The sequence below is a fragment of the Hydra vulgaris genome, chromosome 03 (genome assembly GCF_038396675.1).
Source record: "Hydra vulgaris chromosome 03, alternate assembly HydraT2T_AEP".
NCBI lineage: Eukaryota > Metazoa > Cnidaria > Hydrozoa > Anthoathecata > Hydridae > Hydra > Hydra vulgaris.
Genome location: NC_088922.1, coordinates 41938915 through 41962294, shown reverse-complemented (window position 1 = coordinate 41962294; position 23380 = coordinate 41938915). Strand labels below are relative to the sequence as shown.

Sequence of the window (23380 nt, the reverse complement as noted above, 5' to 3'; positions counted from 1 at the left end):
TCGAGAGAGTGTTAATTTGCCAAAAATAAATTTTCTTTAGTTCACTGTTTAATTTTACTACCCTATTTCTTTGTTTTTTGTACATTAGCGCCGAAATATCAGATTTATCACTAAGGAATTTTTTATATAATGTAGAGCGGAGCATAATTGCTTTTTGTAAGTCTTCAGTTATAAAAGGTTTATTATTACCTCTAAGTATTTTAGACTTAAGAGGGGCATACAAATTTAGAATTTTGCTAAAATTAAAATTAAAAGTTTCTATATATCATAACAAGAATTAAGCTATCATAACGAGAATTTATGTTTAAAAAACAACATAAAGGTATCTTAATCTAATAATAATGCACCCTCCGTAATGTTTATTCTAAAATAAACTTTCAGGTGGAAAAAGTTTTTCTCAATGCATTGTTTTTTGGGGAATAAAATACGAGGGGAACATTAGTCGTGTTACGCAAATACTACTTTTTACTTTTTTGGGGTATTTGTTTGAGACTACTGCAGTAACCAGTTGTTTTTACTTTTTTGGGGTATTTGTTTGAGACTACTGCAGTAACCAGTTGTTTTTACTTTTTTGGGGTATTTGTTTGAGACTACTGCAGTAACCAGTTGTTTTTACTTTTTTGGGGTATTTGTTTGAGACTACTGCAGTAACCAGTTGTTTTTACTTTTTTGGGGTATTTGTTTGAGACTACTGCAGTAACCAGTTGTTTTTACTTTTTTGGGGTATTTGTTTGAGACTACTGCAGTAACCAGTTGTTTTTACTTTTTTGGGGTATTTGTTTGAGACTACTGCAGTAACCAGTTGTTTTTACTTTTTTGGGGTATTTGTTTGAGACTACTGCAGTAACCAGTTGTTTTTACTTTTTTGGGGTATTTGTTTGAGACTACTGCAGTAACCAGTTGTTTTTACTTTTTTGGGGTATTTGTTTGAGACTACTGCAGTAACCAGTTGTTTTTACTTTTTTGGGGTATTTGTTTGAGACTACTGCAGTAACCAGTTGTTTTTACTTTTTTGGGGTATTTGTTTGAGACTACTGCAGTAACCAGTTGTTTTTACTTTTTTGGGGTATTTGTTTGAGACTACTGCAGTAACCAGTTGTTTTTACTTTTTTGGGGTATTTGTTTGAGACTACTGCAGTAACCAGTTGTTTTTACTTTTTTGGGGTATTTGTTTGAGACTACTGCAGTAACCAGTTGTTTTTACTTTTTTGGGGTATTTGTTTGAGACTGCTGCAGTAACCAGTTGTTTTTACTTTTTTGGGGTATTTGTTTGAGACTACTGCAGTAACCAGTTGTTTTTACTTTTTTGGGGTATTTGTTTGAGACTACTGCAGTAACCAGTTGTTTTTACTTTTTTGGGGTATTTGTTTGAGACTACTGCAGTAACCAGTTGTTTTTACTTTTTTGGGGTATTTGTTTGAGACTACTGCAGTAACCAGTTGTTTTTACTTTTTTGGGGTATTTGTTTGAGACTACTGCAGTAACCAGTTGTTTTTACTTTTTTGGGGTATTTGTTTGAGACTACTGCAGTAACCAGTTGTTTTTTTTAATTTTATTTTTGGGCTATCATTTTATGTCAAAAGTTATTTCTTTTGTCTAGTTTTAAAAATCAGTTTAAAAAAATAGTTTTAAAAAATATCCTTAACCTTAAAGTATGGCGAAACGCTGATTTAAAATTCAAAAAAATCTCCTTAACGTGCAGGATTTACATTACAAAAATTAATAATGTAATTTATATTTTTAATGGTTCAGAGCAAAACAAATTTTAAAAGCAAAAAAAAAAACCAACAAAAAAAAAATTAATTTAAAAGTTAATTCAGCTTTTATTTCTTATATTATATTATATAAATTACAATTATAAAAAAAATTCGTTCTAATTAACACGTATTAATAACGTAGATAGATACCAGATAATACTTTAATATAACTAAAAATTTCTAATTAAGAATTCGATAACTGATAATACCGTTTATGTCAGGAGTCTAGTGTTTAACATTCTTACCGACCCTATACAGATTTCAAATTTATTATTGAGATCATTTTTTACTCAAAATTTTATTCAAGATACTATTACTTCAGGCAGCATTGGTTTAGGTAGCCGTTTAGCCGGTAGCCGTTTTACATTTTCATAGCTTTTGCTAAGAATTGAAGATCTTGTAGTTCCCAATTTCTGTATAAATGGTAATTTGACGGATCCATTTTTACATGGTTTATCTAAAGATATTATAATAAACAAGGTTAAATTGACTCGTTTAAAACTTTAAAATTAATGTTGAAAATAAATCATAATTGTTAAAAACAAAAATTAAAGCAAAAAAATTTTTAACAAAAAAGTTTTTTATGCACGAGAGCAAACGGTTTTGTATCGCTCGAATATTTTTATTATTAAATCAATTATGATCAAATAGGTAATACCCATGATTAAAACCAACAAACCTTTAATGATTTGTATTGCAGTAAATCTTTGATAAAAAAGGAAATGTTTATTAGATAATGATTTAACCAACTTGTAAAATAAGTTGTTGTAAAAGTTTATCATTCTAAAGACGTTAAAGATTGTATTTTATCCCGTAATTACTCCGTACTATGAAATAAAACAAGACAACCCTAGAATAACTACGAAACATATCTAACTTTTATGGAAGATTTTTATTGAAAAAAAATTAATAATGAATGATGTTAAGTCCACATGCTTTGTAATCTTACCTTTGTTACTTGGAACCTTGTTCGTATAAGTTGTGAGGTTTGTTATATCTTTTATTTTTGACACTTTAATAGTTTTCATTTTAAACGCCTCTATCGGTTCCTCTTTCGTTAGATTTTTATAAGATCTTTCTTCAGTCATATGTTTCGAATAAATAAACGTTGCCGTTTGTGATTCACTAGTTCCATCTGATGAATATTCACTATTTGAGTATTCACTATTTGACATACTAATAAATAAAAAAGTGTAAAAATTTAAACAAAATTCAAAAACAAATTTAAACTTGACTTCATTGACCTTAACAGAAAAATGAAATGACAAAATTCATTTAATAGAAAAATAAAAAATTTTTTTTAGAAACTTAAAAAAACCAAAAAAAACAACCATTTTTTCAGTTTCATTTCATTCTTGTATTTAAATGCTTTAATTTCTGTTTGTTTGTTTTCATTTTTCCAACTTTCCAGATTCAATTTTTCTCTTTCTTTGTTATCAGTTTTCAGAGATAAAACTAAATTTTGAAACTTCGAACTAAGTTGACCTGAAGTTCGATAGAGATCAAAGTCAGCCCACGCAGAAAATAAAATGCGAAACACCTCAGCCTACCAAAAAAAACCAAAGAAAACATAAATTTAAAATTTTTATTAAAACAAACAGAGATTGAAATGAATGTAATGAAATAAATGTACTTTCGATTGCCTAATACACGGTGTACAGGAAAGGAGGAGGGGAGGGGGGGGGGGGTTGAATAAAAGAGTGGGTGGAAATTTTAGTCCAGATCTAATAAATGGGTGGTCTTAATAAAAAGGTGAGTGGGAATTTTTACAGAACGCCTATAAAACAATTTAATTTTAGTGTGGCTTGCGGTCAAATAAGCATTTTTTTAAACAGCTGTTTTCAACAGTTTTAATAGGAACTGTTATGTTTATATGAGTTTTATACTATAGTGAGAGATAAACCAATACCTAACTTTTGAAAAATCGAGATTTATAAGATTTTTTTAAAGGTCGACAATATATAAAGTCTAATTACACTGAAATTTTTTATTCTTATCTGTGACTAATATATATACTTTCCGATTTTTTTTTAATTTTTGAGATTTGGAGTGGGAAATTTCTGAAAATTAATAAATGTCCCCTCATGTGTATCAGGCACCTAAGAGTATTAACAGATTGAAGAGTATTAATGGATTAGACCTAAGAGTATTAATGGATTGAAACTAATGAAATGAAAAGAATAAACTAAATATAATAAAATAATAATACAATGAAATGAATGGAATAAAATGATAGAATAAAATGAATGGAATAAAATGAATGGAATAAAATGAATGAAGTGGAATGAAATAAATGATGGAATGAAATGAGCAGATTCAAAAAAACAAAACAAATTCTTTAATAATTTCATATTTCATTTTTTCAATTTCAGAAGTCAATTTGCTGCATCTTACCTGGGCTTCTCTAAACACATACGGCTGAGCTTTTTTTAAACTTTTTCTTGATAACAGTTCATTTGCTATTTCAATAGTGATATCTATTTGTAACGTAGGTGGAACTGAAGATTGGATAAAAACATCAACTATTGCTCGAAACTTATTTTCAATAATATGGTCATCTACATGTCTGTGGCAAAGATACTAAAATGCAATTTTTGGCTGAGTATTATATTTGTATAATATATCTCTTAAAAGTAACTTTTAAAAAATCAAATTAAGTTTAATAAAATAAGGTTTTTTTTTCAATTTTTTTTAAAACTGAAATGTTTTTATTCGAAAATATTTTTTAAATTCAACTAAAGTGTTGAAACTATTGACGAATAAATTATTTTATTGCGTTTTGATTATTTTATTGTGTTTTAATAATTATGTCATGTTTTAATAATTTTTAAATTTATGATGCCATAATTTAATTTCAACTTTTGCCACAAAATTTAATGCTAGGTTTTTTAAAAGAAATTTTTTGAAAAAAGAGACCTTCATACATTAAAAAAAAAATCTTTGTAGAAAAAAGGTTATTGAAAAACCTTTTTTCTACAAAGAAACTTTGAAATATTGTACATATTTTTTAACAACTTTTGTTTGGTTTCCTTATATGAACAAGGTAAATAAGTATAACAATGACTATTCAAAAACGTCATAGTTAATCCATTATGTCTTTTCATACCTAGTGAACAGTATTCTGATATTACCATTAGGAGATTGCATAATAATGAGCAAGTTTCATTATATACTTCACAAAAAAGAATATAGCAGTAAGTTGCCCAGTAGAAAACTTTGCCAATATTTAAACCTCCTCGGTTTATTTCCTATGAAAATTAATCAATGTTTTATAACAATAAAAGGTATCACTTGGATTTTCATCTTCACAAATAATACACCCAGAAATATAAACTAATGTTCTTTAATATCAACACTCACTGAATCTTTCAGAGCAAGATCTAAATTGGAGATGTCATGAATATTTGGTGAGTAATTAGCCTATTCAGCTACTTTTTTTACTATTCAATATTTGGCATAATAAATTATTGCATGAGAAATTTAAAAATTGTTAAAACATAATAAAATTATTATGTCATAATAAATTTAAAGCATGACATAATTATTAAAACACAATAAAATAATTAAAATATTGCAAACTCTTCCAACGAATACTGAATACCAGTTAGTAACGAAAAGAAAAAAAAGGCATGAAAAAGAATAACATATAACTTTTATTTTTAATTATAAAAAAAATCAATTGACATATTTAATAAAATTTGAAGTTTATCTTTATTGAGTTGCGGCCTGTTTTTAAGATTTTTTTATTTATTGATGTTATTAACGAGTTACTCTTATGTAACATATTTTATTAAACTGCAAAATATATACTACTATCAACAACAACAAGGATGATAGCAAATGAATGCGTTTTTCCTTATAAATTATACATACTTCCAAAAATAGCCTTTCACTATGTAGACTGTTACCAGCAAATAATTAGAAAATTAAGTTCTTTTAGGATAATATATTGCATTTGGTGATCACCACTTGTAAGGGTTTGCTGTTCAATTTAAGCAAACAGTTTTATGTAAAAACCAATTTCATTTGTAATTGGACTTCTTTTCCACATCTTAGTATGTGTTCTTATTTTCTGTAGAAACTGGTTTGATTGTTTTCATTTACATTTTATTTTCTTACAAAGTGGAGATGAATCATTACCAATGCTATTACTTTTTGAACTTGTTGAACAGAAATGAAATATGTTCCTGAGTCTTTTCCAAATTTTCAGAATTTTCCAAAATAGCTTTATTAAAGATATTTTGACAAGCATAACAGGTTTGAGCTAAAGAATTATCAGTATCTGTAGTTAGTAATTTCATTTTTTTCCTCTTGGTTTTATCTGTTGGAATGCACACATTTTAAACTTTCTCAATGAGATTTGTCTAACTAAATAAAGTTTCAGTATCATATTCTGCAACTAGTAACATTTTGTAGAGAAAGTTTGGTCCCTTAAACAATCTTATAGCCATGAAACTCAGTACTGTCTTTGCTTATAAATAAGATTTATTAACTGCTTTACCAAATACTATGCCACGATATGGGTTTAACATTAACCTCATTATAAAGTAAAATGCATGTTTTTTGTCTTTCATCTCTAAGATTTAAGAAAATATGTCTGATATAAGTGGTATCATCTAAGTGGTATCGTCTAAGGACTAATATTTAGATGTAATTCTTCTTAAAGTAAGTTAGCTTAGCAGTTTAGAATCTTCTCTGATGCCATAGTAGGTTGATCATGAAAAATACTGAAATGCCTGCACAATTGTTTTAATTGAATACTTTTTTACCCCAATAAATTTTATAGACAAAATTTGTGGATTTTTGTTAAATTTATTTTTACAGCTATTTAAAAACCTCAATGTTTCTGGATTATAAAAAAATTTGTTCCAAAAATATACTTAGTTAGATGATAAAGGCGTAACAGTACATTTAATTCCACAATGTAATGCTTTGAAAGTCAGATCTTTATTAATGTCAAGAAGAAATACAGGAACAGTACTTTCCATCAAAAAGGGACTGGATACATAATATACCATTAAATAAATAGTTAATAATAGAGAAACTAAATTCATTACATTTTTATTTTACTTAGAAAAAATTATATTTTCTAGCTTGTCTTGCAAATTAGCAACTTAGTTAATTCATCCTCCTCTTGACAGCAAACACTAAGACTTTTACATATTTTTTTGCATGGCAAGATTTCAATGATCGCGATGCTCAATCAATACTGATTGAGCATCACAAGGCCTCAGTAACATGTCTTTCACTAACCATGGTGTTTTTAATATTAGAAATTTTGTCACTTAGCATTATAGCAATCCAATGTTTTTATTCATCCCTGCTTTTTGACAGTTGAAATGTCTTAACTAGATCTAGGTTGTTATAATTACAATTTGTAACAATGTATAAAAATTTTTAAAATGTTTTTATTTTAAAGAATGAAAAGTGCACTTCATTTTTCAAATCAAACGTCATTGATAACACTTTAATTTAACTCCTAAGGATATTCATTATGAAGATATTCTTGAAAGGCTAAATAATCTTGATCAAAACAAAGCATACAAAGCTTGTGCTATCATTTTTTCTCTTCTTCTCACACTAATTTTTATGGAGTCAATAGAAAAAGGTCAACTACCAAATTAAATTCATTAAGCAAATAATAAATAACTGTACTATATAAAAAAGTGACTGATTTTCGAAATAATAGATCTATGTTGCTTCTTTGTATTACTTTTAAAATACCTTAAGACATAATAAAAAAAAACAGACTTGAAAAATATCTTTATGAAAATAACCTTATAACTAATCAAAAGCATGGTGTAGTTAAAAATAGGAATGTACAAAATTTAATTGAAATTCTGAACTATATTACAAGAAATGTTGATTAAGGAATTCCAATATATATATATATATATATATATATATATATATATATATATATATATATATATATATATATATATATATATATATATATATATATATATATATATATATATATACAACCCCGGAATTAGGGTGGGCATTCAGTAATGCCAACCTAACTGCCAACCTGCAAGTGTTTGAGGTCGGCAAAAAATTGCCGACCTCCTTTCTATGTTTTATGGTCACACCTTTGTATGTTTTATGGTCACACTGAGGGTTGTATATATATATATATATATATATATATATATATATATATATATTATATATATATATATATATATATACATATATATATACACACATATATATATACACACACATATATATATATATATATATACACACACATATATATATATATACACACATATATATATGTATATATATGTATTTACAGGGGTAATTTTATTTTATTTTTAAAGATATCAGTATTTAATATTTGCTTATGCTATGACTGGTATTGTTTCTTGTGAGTGTGGTTTTAAGCACACTATGACAGTTGAAGCTCATGAAGGTTTGATCCCCATCTATCAAGTCTTGTTTTGATAAATTGTTTAACCCCCATCTATCAATTTTGATAAAAAGATCTAATCCCCATCTATCAAGTAATAGTTATGATTGGAAATTGCAGCAGCACAATGAGAGGAAAACCATGGAGAAGAGTGAGGCTTGATTCGGATTAGTCGAGAGGGAATAAAGGATTCCATGCCAGCCTGAATCTAAGAAGTTACGTTAGAATCACAAAAGGGCTATCACAAAGAAAATCACCGAATGAGTCCAAGTCAGCTTTAAGGAAGTTGTAAGAGGTACGATAATTAGGGGATTCTGATAATGAAGAAGAATGAGATAAAAGTTGTAGAGAGATCAAACCATGATTAGAAATGTGGATAAACTGAGCACTGACTAGGATCAGACACAAGACATAAAGCGAGTAGAGAAGGTAAATAATTCTGATTGTCTGGAAAGTAAGTTCGAAAGTTGACTATTTGTATTAGAGATTGAGAAAGGAAAAAGTTGTAGGCCTTAATGCCTGCAGAGTCACTGACACTAGAACCAAGCCATTCAGTGTGATGAGCAATAAAGTCACCAACAACAACAATATTGACTGAAGGATAAAGAGAAAAGGCTTGGTCAATTTGATCAGAAATAACATCACAAAGAGTGCAGTCTTGAGACGAAGGAGAGCGATATAGAACAAAGAGAAAGACAACAGAGTGAAGTGGTGCTAAACAAAAGCACCTAAATAAAATAGGCTGTGAATTCAAACTTATTTTCCCTAAAAATGTGTGAATTTTTACGAATGTAGATGCCCAGGCCTAGCATGTGACTATTGGAGTCTTTATGAATTAATAGAAGATAACCATCAACACTAAGATCACAAGATGAGACATGCGAACTCAAATTAGTCTCAAAAAGAGCAAATAGGTCTGGTGAACTTTGCAAGAGATAAGACTCAATAGAAGAAAAGTTACTTCGAAGACCACAAATGATGAATGATAGATTTAAAGAGCTTGGTGATGGTTATAGTTTTTTGTGTTTTATAGTTTTTGGTACTTTGGTCATTTTTAAATGTGTTAAAGAACTTGACTCAAAGCACAGGTAGTGCTCAGTACACTATTTAATAGTCCAAGAAATTGCCTCATTACTACTAATAAACCCTAAGACTTAACAAAGGGCTCCAAATGTGACCTGGACAATGCACGCCAAAAGTATGAACAGAGGCACCATCCATGCACAACATGGCATTGTTCGTTCTCTGATATTTTACAGCTTTTAATAGAATCAGCCTCTCTGAGAGCGACTAGAGAGTTTGGAAAAACTGACTACCACCTGGCCTCAGAATCATAAAACTTGATTTTAGAACCGTACCCTCATTAGGAGATAATAGAATGAGTTGCCTAGTCATAAAAATAGAGACTATTATAAATACATCTACGTCAGCCTAATAGATGAAGCAGGGGTGCAAGGGTGGTCAACAGATAGAATATGTTTACTCCTTTAGTCTTTACCTAGGGGGCCTTCTACAAATCAGTAACCGAATGCGTTTAACATCTACCCTAGATGAGTATTTTTATTGAGACACTTTCTTCTAAATATATATATATATATATATATATATATATATATATATATATATATATATATATATATATATATATATATATATATATATATATATATATTTATATATATATATATATATATATATATATGTATATATGTATATATACATATATATATATACATATATATATATATATATACATACATATATATATATATATACATATTAGTATATATATAAGTATATATACATACTTATATATATACTATATATATACACACTATTCCCACTCTTTAAGTATGCAGTAGCAGTGTAGTGGTAGAGCGCTTGCTTTATAAGCAAGTTCAATTTTTGATCCAAGTTCCATCTCCACTACCTCCCTGGACCACTCTCAACTTATTTCTCAGCGCAGCGACCTTGTTCTTCAAGATTCATGTTTTGGAGTTAAAGAGTTGAGAGAGGATTTTAATCATAATAAAAGTAGCCTCTTGGCCTTGGGGAAGTGAATAATATAATAAAAAGAGTAATAAATAAAATTACAGTGCACAAAATTATGTCTAATAAAGCTGTATTATTGTTTTTGGCTATTCAACTATCAATTTTATTTTATTTTGTAACTTAATATAAGAACACTACATGAGAAACCTAACCAAAATAACTGTAAATAAACCTTGCATTTTCAAACCATAAAAAATCAATCATTTGAAATATAGAAAACATATTTGAGTTAAACTATGAATATTTTAATCCAGCTAATGATTTTTAAAAATGTATCTAATACAGTTCTACCATAATAGTACGCACATACAAAATAGACAATAATTAAAACAATACAAACAAACATATTTTCACAATAATACGCCTAAAAAAAAGAAAAGTATATCAATGCTTATTATGTTGCCTTCCAAATGCTTATCATAAGAAAATATTGAATATAAGAAAAAACTTTACCTTGTATTTTTGCACTTCTAACCAAAAATCTAAATTTTTTTCTAACTCAGAGTAATACGTGTTGATAAATTTCTTAAATAAAGCACACACGTTTGGTTCATTGAGTGCATTACGAAAAGCTTTGACTTCACAACTATTTTCATTAAATCTGATGTCTGATTGCTTAAGATAAATTATTATTGTCTATAAATTGTTAAATCTTTAAATGGTTTAAAGCTAAAAAGGTTACAATTAAAGTAAAAAAATCATTAAAAATTCTTATTTTTCTCTCCAATAAAATGTTCACACAGTACCCAGACAAAAACTAACAAAGCCCAAAATGATATAGAATGAATAATCTATTTCAAAAATCACTAATAAGTTAGGGGATTATATACAGCAAAATGTATATTTATAAAATGACTGGTTACCTAGACAATAAATACTACAATTGAACTTGGTTAATTTGAACCCTCAAGGGGTCTCAAAATATGTTCAAATTACAAGAGTTTTCTAATTATAAGAGTTCGATCTTAAATTTTAAATCCTGAAGGGAGCGACAAATTTGTCCAATTTAAATGAGCTTTCAAATTTTAGAACTTATTTTTATAATTAAAAGTGAAACTGAAAATTTGGCAAATAAAAGATATAACAAGTTTTAATTCACTAAAATTTATTTATTTAAAATCTTTAAAATTTTTAAAAATTTATTTAAAATCTATTTCACTAAAAACTATTTGTTTATTTAAAATAAAACAGTAAAAACAAATTTCAAATTCACGTTTCCATTGCTCAAATAAAATTAGACGTGCAAGAAGAACTTAAAAAGTGCTATTAAGAAATTTGCAGCTTAATAAACCAAAATTTTTTAGTATAAAACATTTTCTAGATGAGAAAAGTAGAAAGACAAATTTTCTAAATGAAAGTAATTAGTAGCAAAATCTACTGTATTCTTGATCATGTAAAAAATACTTTAGGGTATTAAAGATAAAAAAGAAAGTAGTTAAAAAAGTAGACAAAAAAAATTTAAACAAAATCAAAAAATATTTAATGACTCTGATTGAGTTTCCCATTGTCAATCAGCTCAAAGATTTAATTGCAGTCATCATTATAAATCACATAGACTTTACATGCTGATAACAAATTCACATAAAACCTATAACCATTTTGCTCAAATCAAACCTTTGAAAAAAAAAAAAAGTAATCTCATTAATCATCTCATCAAAAATGGCAATCAATAAAGAAAGATACATGGATTGTCAAAGTAAGTAATTGTTACCAAAATATATTTGTTCTGGCAGGATTTAGGTAGTTCATACTATGCTGATGATGATGGTAAATTTCTTGATACAAATAAAATAAAAAATGTTAAAAGTAAAAAATCCACTTAATGTTCTATAAAAAATCTCTGTATCTATAAATGTATCTATAAAAAACTCTCTACAAAATGAAGCAGGAAGTGGCAAAACTATATGCTTAACTGACTTCAATTTGCCAAGGTTCAGTTGCTTATAACTTTATTGAACAACTTTTTTTAAATATAATTGAATTGGCTGAGTAAAAATTCTTTTGTTAAAACTTAGTTCAGTAATTAAAGCTATAGTAATGCTTTTATCTATTTTTAATTTTTATTTGTCATATGTTAAAAATGAAAAACAAAAATAAATTTATAAAGAGCTATGATAAGGAAAAAATAAAAAAGTTAAGACATTATTATATAACAACTGAGTAACTTTAAACAAAGATGTCAGAAATCTGATGGTATGCATTACTGTGAAAACTACAGACCAAATTATTAAAAGTTTTTTTCTCATGATAACTTTTTATTTTTATAAAAATGGTAAAGCTTCATAGACATTGAAAGCAACTACTTAGAAGTAGCTGATGTGTATAGGTTTAATGGGTAGGGGTATAAAGAAAATAAAAACAGGGAATGGATTTCCTCAAGAATAATACTATCAAGGCTCAAATTAAGTGATCGCAAATTGCAATATCCAGAAATATTTCTGGTCATTAAATTCTTAATTTATTAAAAACCGTGAGCACGTTTTAATGAAATGGTCAATTTATTGTATATTGCAAATATTAATGAAAAAACAAAACAATAAATTTACTACTGCAAAAATAATAACAGTAAAAATTATATATTATTAATTATTATTTTAAACACCAGGTAATTTGAAGATTATAGAAATAAATAAGTTAAGACAAAAATTATTATTACTAAAGGTCCGAAAAATTTGTGCGGTAATTTAAAAATCAACTAATAAAAAATTATGCTAAAGCTATTCGCACGTTGTATGAAACATAAATATCGATTTTTGTTTAGGGGGGAAACATTAAACAAAAAAAATTTTAATGTATTAAATTAGAAATTAATTGATAATAAAAATAATAATAAAAAAGATATGCTTTAAAATAAGTTATTAGAATTTTTTTGTTTTGCTTTAAAATAACTGTAAAAAGTTTAAATTAGTTTTTATATATTTTTAAACTCCTCCGTCATTTAATTTTGTAAACATATCTGCAAAAAAGTAACGAGCATTTAATTTATAAGAAAATATTGAATAAGATTTAAATAAGATATAAAAGTATTTTATATCTTATTTAACAATTTTTTTTCCTTAAAATATTTGATCACCGCTAAATTCCTTTAGGCTGTTGTGATCTGTAGGCTGTTAAGGATGTTGTGAAAAGCGGTTGTTTTAATAATTATATTGTACTTTATCGTGCTTTTTTTTTTGTAGTTTTATTTGATGATTTATAAAATGAATTAAAAGTTTAAATCATAATCTTTAAAAATAATAAAAATAATAGCAATAATATGATTTCACAATAAGATTTTATATCATAATTCAAGATCAACTTATTGAATAACAGCTATCAAGTTTAGTGATAAAACAGAGTTAACAGTTTTTAAAAAGCTGAAAATTTAAATACCGGATGCATTTTCAGATATTACAATTTGCAATCACTTAATTTGAGCCCTGACAATTTAATGTCAAGTTAAAATGATAAAATGGAAATCTATTTATTTAACCATGTATAAACATTATTTATTATTTTTTTTTTTTTTTTTTTTTAACAAGGATAATAGAAAATAATTCTCTTAGACTTAACCAAATTTCTGATAATATAAACATATTTTAAATTATTCAACTCTATAAAAGATGTTACCTGGTTCAGATATCTAATTTGATTTTTTTTTTTTGAAACTTTCTTAGGTAAATCATCTTTAGCATTCTGCAAATATTTGTTTGATGTCATATTCAAATAGAAATGCTCCAAACGCCTGTAGACATATTTTTGCAGTTCCAAAATTGCTAATTCATTAGGCACTTGATAAATAGAATCACTAACTTTCTCGTCAAACAATAAAAGCTTTAACAAAAACAAAAAAAATTTAAATTAAAACAAAAAAAAACAACAACTATAAAATACATTAATACAATTATATTACCGCTAAAAACTATAATTCAATTTAATTATAATAAACACTTTTAAAAAGTGTCAAATTTGTTGATGAAAAATTTACCACATACATTTTTCACAATTTCTAGAGGTGCAGGTGAATTAGATCCTAAGAAATAATTTTCATTAAACCATTTTTGAGAAATATACAATGCTTGAGTGTCTTTATAGGATAGATCTGAAATATTTACATAATCTTGCATGTCAATATAGGCCATTAGATCCATAAAACCTGTTATTAAAGAATATACCATTTATAGTATAATAGAAGAAAACATTAGTTATAATATGTAACAATAGTCTTTAAATATATAAAGTAAATATATAGTCTATTTATATAGAAATTTTATATTTTATAATTATAAGTCTTTTATATTTATTGATAAAGTGTTGTTGTCAGAGACAACAGCAATAACTATATATTTATTCTTAAACACCTTTAATGGGTCATATTGTTGAGCAATGTACTCTACCAGTTAGTGCACATCACTCTGGTAGAGTGATGTACTTAAACAGGTAGAGTGATGTACTCTAACTGGTAGAGTGATATATTTTCTGCTAGAGTGATGTACTTTACCAATTAGAATACATTACTCTACCAGAGTGATGCACCAGTTGAAGTACATCACTCTGGTAAAGTGATGTACTCTACCAGTTAGGGTACATCAAAGAGTAATGTACTCTACCTAATTTCACACACTAAGGAAAACAAATCATAAACTATGACATATAATATATATAATGTTATATTATATATAACACTAAGGAAAACAAATCACAAACTATGAGTTAAAAAATAAATAAATATTTAATTATTTTCTGTGGACTGTTACATTATGCACTTCTCTGTATCACACTTTTAAACTTTTTTTTACACACATACACTTTGAACAGTAATTAAAGCACAAACAAGCATACACTGAAAAACAACACCCAGATAAAAAGTTTCAACGGTTATTACATCACTTTTAATATGCTTATCATAAGAAAATAAATAAAACACAGAAAATAAATTTGAGTAACAAAAAGTAAAAAAAAGTTGAGTAAAAAAAATACAACATTTTTTTGTAACTCAGATTAATAAATGTTGATGGATTTCTTAAATAAACACATGTTGGTTCATTCAAAAGACAAAAGCTTTATATACAATTTGTTTTTTTTTAAATTATAACAATCTTATCTCATATCTCAATAACATCAATAATCAATTCACCTTCAATTTTATTCTCTAATCATAAACTTTTAATCAATTACAGCCAGTACAAGACAGGTTCACATAAACAGTTTTTCAAAAACTAATTCTCCTTAATTCTTGTGTACTTCGTTCTCTCTCAACATTCACTACTATTGTGTTATCATTTAAAAAATTTAAATAATATATCTTTTACTACCGCCACTAGATTTAGTACACAGGAGTTAAAAAATTTTTCATTAAAGGATAGAATAAATTTTATATGAAAAAATTATCTCTAAATTTTATTACTAAGGAAACAAAACTTTTGTTAAAAGACTTTCTTTGAAAATATTTATGAAACTATTTTTGCTCCAAGCCAATAGAAATATGATCATTATTTTTACTCCGAACCAATAGAAATGTGTTAATTATTTTTACTTTAAGCCATTAGAAATATGTTAACTATTTTTACTTCAAGCTAATAAAAACATGTTAATTATTTTTACTCCAAGAAATGTGTCAATATATACACTAGAATCCTGTTAACTTGGACTCAGCGAAGCTCTTGTTATGTCAAATTTTTTGAAAATGTCCGACTATAATCTTATGTGAAATATATATTTTTGTATATATAATATATACTATAAACAAAAAAAGTCCGAAATTAATATTTGTTTCAGTGACAACATATTATTATAGTTCTACTTGTTAGCTTTCAGCTTTGACATTTTTAATAAAATTTAATCAAAGTTAACCAAATTGAAAATAACAGTGAAAATGTTTAGTTTGTTAAATCATATTTGAAGCAAAGTTATTTAAGTTATAAACGTTGTAAGTTTTGCATTTTTAGTTTAATCGTTATTAATAAATAGAACCGAATTGAAACTTAATCGAATTGAAGATATCAGTGTAAATGTTTATTTGATGCAAAGGTATTTTATTTCGAGCGTTCAAAGTTTGGAATTTTTATCGAAGTATTGTAGGTTTAGTTATTTTATGCACTTATATGCAATTCAAAATAAAAGTTAAGCAAAGTTTTTTGCCAAAGGGACCCAAAAAACAGTACGAATGGTTTGATCAGAGTATGACTTAAGTAGATGATTTTATAGGGGAATTGAAAATGTGCCCAACTTAGTAAAAGTCCAACTTATCCAGGCTCCGAGTTGGGGATTTCTATATACAGTAGAATGAGATTCTACTGTATAAAGAAGTTATGTTAAAGTCAATAAAAATACAGCCTGTTAAAGCTAGAAGAAATGCAATCTAGATTAGTCTCAAATCAAACATTTAATAATAATGATTTTCAAATATATTTCAAACAAAAAATTGATTTTAAGATTTAACTAATTAATTTAGTTGATGTATTTTTAAAATTTTATTTTAGAAAAAATAAAAATACATAAGTTTAGCAACTTTATCAATTTAAAACTTGTCAACAAAACAGGGAGCAAGTTAAATCTCAGTTGTTTCTAATATTTATTACTTTATTATAGTTAATACAATAATTTGAAAACTATGTACTTTTAAAACTAACATAATTTTTAATCTTTCAAAAAGGTTACCTATTTTATGATTGGTTTCCAAGTAAATTTGAAAACTTCTTCTACTGTCCTCATTTTTAAGTAACTGGATAAAATCATCATTCTCTTGTTTATGATGATTCGTTTGCATACCTATTTCTAATAAACTCTACATAAAATATATTTTTTAGATTTTATTTAAAATCAGTTATGTATTTAATTATACATTAAAACTAGTAATAAAAAGAAAAACAACAATGACATCAAAATAACATATTTATTTAGCAAAGTTACCTTGAAGCATTCCTTTTCAATTATAGTTTGAACTTTACCATTTAAATCAGAAGTATTTTCATCATGAATATAATCAAAGCGTTCACGAATAACTAACTTAAATGTTTTAAAAAAGATATTAAATGAAGGTTATATAGTGAATTTTCTCACTGAATAAGTTAGCATATTTAATTTTTATAAAATTTTTTAAACTCTATTTTTGTCTTTGGGGGATCCATAAAGTACATACGCAGTAAAACCACTGATTTAGGAACCCCCCTGTACGAACCTGTACGCTTTTGAAGATCCCCTCCACGTATGTACACATTTTTTTTTTTTCCAAAATTAACTCGATTTTTTTTTCTCTCCTCATTATTTATAAAGAAACTTAAAAAAAAAATGTAACTGATGTCAGAAAAAAAACACAATTCTGATTTGTTACACACCTGAAATTCAATATTTCAAAAAAAAAAAATCATGTTTAGGAGAGATATCAAACCGCGTACAAACTCACTTTCTTTAACACCCTCTCCCCCTTGTATGCATTCGTACGCTTTTGGGAAACCCCCTCTCCCCCCATACCTGCGTACGTACATTATGGATGGCCCCTTTACTTAATTATAATTAATAGTTTTAAATTTAAAATTATTTAAAGAATCATTAAATACCATTTCATACTCAAGATTTTCATTTTCGATGAGTTGAACAAAAGGTGTTAATAATACCAACAAAACTTCTTGTTCAACATTATCAAACAGATCTTCATAAGGAGGGTCTAGTTTATCATAAATTTTTTTGTTGACTTCCTCAGGCAATTTCAAATCATATTTACTCATTGGACAGATAAATATTGAGTAGATATACTAAAACAATATATGTAAAAAGACGTATAATATATATAGCAACAGTCTAAATGTTAAACAAAATTTGAACATTAGTGCTTGAAATCAAATACACAGCAATAGAATAGCATTTACAACAAAATAGCTGACAGAAACCACATTTTTTAATTCAGTTTAAATAGTGTTAATAATTTTTTTTTTTTTTATATATTTAAAAAACTAAAAAATTTGACATTTATTTAAAATATTACAGTGTAATATTTTAAATAAAAGCCTGTATTAAAGTGGTAATCTTTCATTTTATTAAACAAAAACAAACTGTAGACACATGATAAGATGTTTTATTTGTTCTAATACAGCTCCATGGTTGATAGAGTTAAGTCATAGTCATAGCAGTTTATCTGTTTAAAAAATGCATGCAACTTGTGTGGTTAGATAAAAAAAAAGCAAAGAACAAAAATCATTTGGCATTTAGAGCATAAATCAAGTCCATACTATTATTTCTGTTTGTCAGACATCATAGAATTCTCTTACAAAATATGTACATCTTTTTAGTATTGATTTTTAAACAAATTCCACATGATTCAATTACTCTTCCAATAATAACAGCACCTATAGAATACACAATTAATAAAGAAAAACAAGAAAGAAGTTTTATTTTATTTTCTACTAAAAGCTCAGACAATCAAAAATATTTATTTGATAGGGCTAAACTTTGATAATGCATGAGACCTGGTACTAACTAAAGATCAACTTTGATAATGCATGAGACCTGGTACTAACTTTGATAATGCATGAGACCTGGTACTAACTTTGATAATGCATGAGACCTGGTACTAACTTTGATAATGCATGAGACCTGGTACTAACTAAAGATCAAGCTGACCAGCTTAGCTCACATCTTTAGAAACTTCATTAACTGGTATAGGGTACAACTACTTCACATTTTCAGCATAGGAACAAAAAACTTGTGCAATTTGTTGCAATGAGAACATTTATGTAGTAGCAAATACGATAGTATTTGCTACTACATAAATGTTGAATTTCTTATGACAAGTCTTGGGGTTGAACATATAATTGATGCGCTGTCACTTTTAATCAATTCATCCAAGTCAAATCTGAAAAAAATTCCCAACAACTTAGGTTCAGTCAAAAACAGCATGAACACAAATCTATAGCCGAGAAATTCAAATTAATATGTAAAATAAATGAAACATATTCCAATATTACTTCATGTAATATAACTTGTGTGTGCGCGATTATGTGAGTTATTTGCAATGAATGTTAAACCCTTGTCAAACCATTTATGTCTTATGTATAAAAAATGGCAGGTGAGGCAGATAATTTGCATATTTTAGATTAAGCATGTTTAACAAAATAAATAAAAAAGAACAAGTTATCTAACTTTTTCATTTTTTGAAATTTTTTTTCTGTCATCAGAAAAACAGAAAAGTAGAAAAAAATTTTTTTTTTTTAATAGACATAAACTACATATGGTAAAATTTTAATTAATATTCACAGTAATACTATTATTTTAACATTTTATATTAACATACAATATATAAATTCATTATTATAATGTGGGATCAAACATATATATTTACATTAACTTTCTTTTTCACAGAGTCAGGTGAGAATGAAGAAGAAAAAAATAAGTCATGGTACTGCTGAACTGATTTCCAAAATAAATAGCAGTTCCGCCAAAACTGAAAAGTAAAAATATATAGCAATTCTGGCAAAACTCATAATTAAAAATACTGAATAAAATAAAACTCATAAATAAAAATATTGAATAATAACAAAAAATTAAAAATTAAAACAATAGGAGGAGTTGATAAAAATATGATTTCTAAGTTTTAACATTCAAAATAAATAAAATTTAACATTAAAGTTTTATTTCTTAACATTCAAAATACCATTTTTAACATTCAAAATGCCATTCAAAAATTAAGTCAAAGAAAAAAACTCACAGAGTTATTGACCTTTTCCAAGTAATTTAGGAAATAGTACCCAGTAATCTTTTCGCACTGCAACATCTCGGTTAAAGAATTAAAATAAGACAGTTTTTTTTCACCAAAGAACAAATTTCCATTATTTTCAAATAATGCACTAAAATGAAGAAAGTTTTTTACTTGAAAGGAGGGGAAAATACACTATTTTTACTTTTTTTTTTTTACTTAATATTTTAAAAAATTATAATTGTTTTTAAAAAAACGTTGACTGCAAACTTATAAAAATAGATAACAAATTATTTAAATTTCAATTATGGAAATTAATTTAAATTAGTGAATAAATACTTTATAAATAACGTTTTAATCAAAGATCAATTAAAAAACAATTTATTTTTAAAGCAAAAATTTGAAGTTACACTTTTCCATAAACTTACTTAAGTCTTCATATATAATGAAAATGAAGGTGCATATTAGCATATCTTCATTTTCATTACATATCTTCATATATAATGAAAACGAAGATGCATATGAATTCGTTTAGAAAAGGAAATATAAATAAAATATTTGTAAATTAAGTGAAGATTCTACAAGATTTTGTATATAAAAGCAAGTAAAATTTTTTAATACAGGGGAAATACAATTAATAAATTTATACAAGTCATAGAAAACAAACTTTTTTTTATAATAAAAATAAAAACATAATATTACTAAAAAAGATGAAAGAAACTTAAAAAAACATCCAAGAACTCTAAAAAATAAAATGGGAACCAAAAATGTCATTCTAATTTTATATTTTATATTCAGTTTTATTCATTTTATGTTCAATATTTTATATTTTATATTCAGCAATTGTTTATTATGTAGTTTCTGATGTAACTTTGTTGAATTGTTTGGTAATTTGGGCTGTTTTTTATTCAATAATTTGGACTATAGTTGTTCTGTACTTTAAATTACTATAAAATTAGGAGGCTGTTATTTTTTTATATTTTTGTAATTATTTAAAGTTGCTTAACCTGTGATTTGTAACATTTTCTTTACGTTTTTTTATATTCAACTTTGTATACACTGACATTTTGTTCATCTTAATCTAATGTCATCTCTGACTATAGAGGGGAAAATACACTATTTTTATTTTTATTAATCACTATATATTTCTATTTTTATTTTGCATTAGGTATCTCTATTTTTCTTAATGTGTAGTTATCCCTATAAATATATATATCTCTTTCCTTTCAATAACATTTTATTTATTTACAAAATTTTTTTTTTCTTTTTTTGATAATTTCAGTATTTTTATTACGTTCTCTACTAACTTATTAGGCACATAATATATACAGAAATTATTAAAGTAAAACACTTTCAAATTTGACTTTTAAGTATACTTATCTAAAAGGGTTATATATATATATATATATATATATATATATATATATATATATATATATATATATATTTTATATATTAAAAAAAAAATATATATATATATATATATATTTTTTTTTTTTTTTACAAACGTCACCTCAAAATAATAGGATTATCTTTTATATTTCATTTGTATGATTTTTATTAGAAACATTTTTTTAAAATCAACTTTTTCAAACAAGTCAACTTTTTTTTATTATTTGCTACATAGTAATAAAAATTTAGTAAACTTTATATATTATAGTAAAATTTATGATTTAATTAATGGATCATTAGGTAACAGTTTAAGAAAATAAAATTCAACTCAATTAAGGTAAGAATAACTTTATTTTCTGTTATATTGGTTCCATTGGTTTGCACTTAATGTATTATTGCCAATTTGTTATTAATTTATTGTTTTTGTAATTAGTTTCTTTTGTTTTAGAATTTAACTATTTTTAGCACTAGTATTTTAACACTCTGAATAGATAATTTTTAGACTATTTTTAGATGTTGAAGTTTGAAGGGATCCCAAACTTCAGAGACATGTTGTTTTCATATTAAAGAGAATGATAAAAAATAATAATCAATCTCTTACGCAAACAAAAATAGCTACGCAAAAAAAGCAGCTTATACTATGCTCCTCAAATAGCATACCTGGTCTTAAACTTATTTATCCTACTCCATGTATACCAAAAATCTTCTTCAAATCAGATTAAAGTAACAAAAAATTATCTTAGATTGTCCCAGAGAATTGTTAACAAAAAATTGCAAAATTTCAAACTATGCCCAAATAAAAGACATTGATTTAAATCTGCTACAACTTAAAAACTTTTGGTTTAAGCCAGAATTTTGCCCAGTTCTTAGTTAAAACCTTTTCACCCAATTTAAATTAATAAAAGGCAGCTGGAGCACCCTAATGTATATATGTATATATATATATATATATATATATATATATATATATATATATATATATATATATATATATATATATATATATATATATATATATATTTATTTATTTATAAGAAAGAGAGAAAAAGACAAAATATATTAAAAAAAAAACAACCTTTTAAACATAGATCCATTCACTTTTAAAGGTAAAAGCTCAGGTAAAAATTGACAGTTTGTGTTTTCTACATTATTTGGATAATAAAACATATTACTATGTTTGAAATCATAACCATTTTGAAAGCAATTGAAAGACTGAAAAGCAGAAAAAATTAAAAATAAAATTAAAAAACTAAAACAAGAATATACAGTCAGAACAAAAATATTAATTGTGAAAAATAAACTGTCAGGTTGTCAGATTGTTTCAGAAATAAATAAAATTATGTAAAAAAATTTTATGATTAGTATGAAACAAATTTGATTACAATAAAAAAAATGAAATTAATTAATTTTCGATGTTAAATTTAAATGACTCATTAAGGAGTATTAAAATCAAAATTAAAATTATTTATCCAAACATATTGTTCTGTAATAAAGTTTCGAAAGTGTTATTAAAAAAAAAAATTTAGACAACAGTTGTTATTTATTGTATTTAGTTAGTGATGTATTGTTATTTAATAATAAGTAACCTCTAATAATTAACTGATATTTTTTAAATCCATTTGACTTACCATTTATATCATTAAGAATGGGAGTTAAAATCATTGAAAAGACGAAAGCTCAATTTAAAACTTGTTCAAGCAAGGTAAAACATTTAAGTTGATAAAAGAAGTGACTAGAATGGCATTAGGAACCATCAGTGATTTGATTAAAAAGTACAATATTTTTGGCTATATATAAAATAAGCTAAAATCAGGAGCTACATAATATGATATCCAGCATAGATTGACAATTTGTCAAGATGGTGCAAAAAAAAAAAGGATCTTTACCAAGAAGCTAAAAGGAGGCGGAGGCAATGTTATGGTATGGGGATCAATGGAATTATAGACTCTGAGGTTATTGAAGTTAGAATTATATTCTAAATAAAAATCTTTTAATCTTAACTGAAAAACTTTGGTTAAAAAAAAATCAAAAAAAAACATCTTCCAACAAGACAATGACCTTAAGCGAGACAATGACCTTAAGCAAAGG

The 23380-nt window shown here is 25.8% G+C and overlaps 1 protein-coding gene across 2 annotated transcripts in view; it reads right to left on the bottom strand.

Moving 5' to 3' along the window:
• Positions 1 to 1803: 1803 nt before the first annotated feature.
• The window catches only part of LOC100202008 (regulator of G-protein signaling 22), a 47381-nt gene continuing 25804 nt past the window's right edge, over positions 1804 to 23380 (bottom strand). Inside the window, exons 9-21 of one of the 2 annotated variants that reach the window (XM_065793255.1) lie at positions 22368 to 22504; positions 19913 to 20051; positions 19547 to 19648; positions 17769 to 17963; positions 17122 to 17217; positions 16870 to 16996; positions 14205 to 14365; positions 13840 to 14043; positions 10684 to 10845; positions 4152 to 4337; positions 3089 to 3303; positions 2707 to 2933; positions 1804 to 2214 (exon numbers count right to left, since the gene is read on the bottom strand). In XM_065793255.1, the coding sequence (XP_065649327.1) occupies positions 2060 to 2214; positions 2707 to 2933; positions 3089 to 3303; positions 4152 to 4337; positions 10684 to 10845; positions 13840 to 14043; positions 14205 to 14365; positions 16870 to 16996; positions 17122 to 17217; positions 17769 to 17963; positions 19547 to 19648; positions 19913 to 20051; positions 22368 to 22504 (2106 nt within the window). In that variant the 3' untranslated portion in view covers positions 1804 to 2059. The remainder of the gene's footprint in view (positions 2215 to 2706; positions 2934 to 3088; positions 3304 to 4151; positions 4338 to 10683; positions 10846 to 13839; positions 14044 to 14204; positions 14366 to 16869; positions 16997 to 17121; positions 17218 to 17768; positions 17964 to 19546; positions 19649 to 19912; positions 20052 to 22367; positions 22505 to 23380) is intronic. The other variant, XM_065793256.1, reaches the window with a different exon arrangement.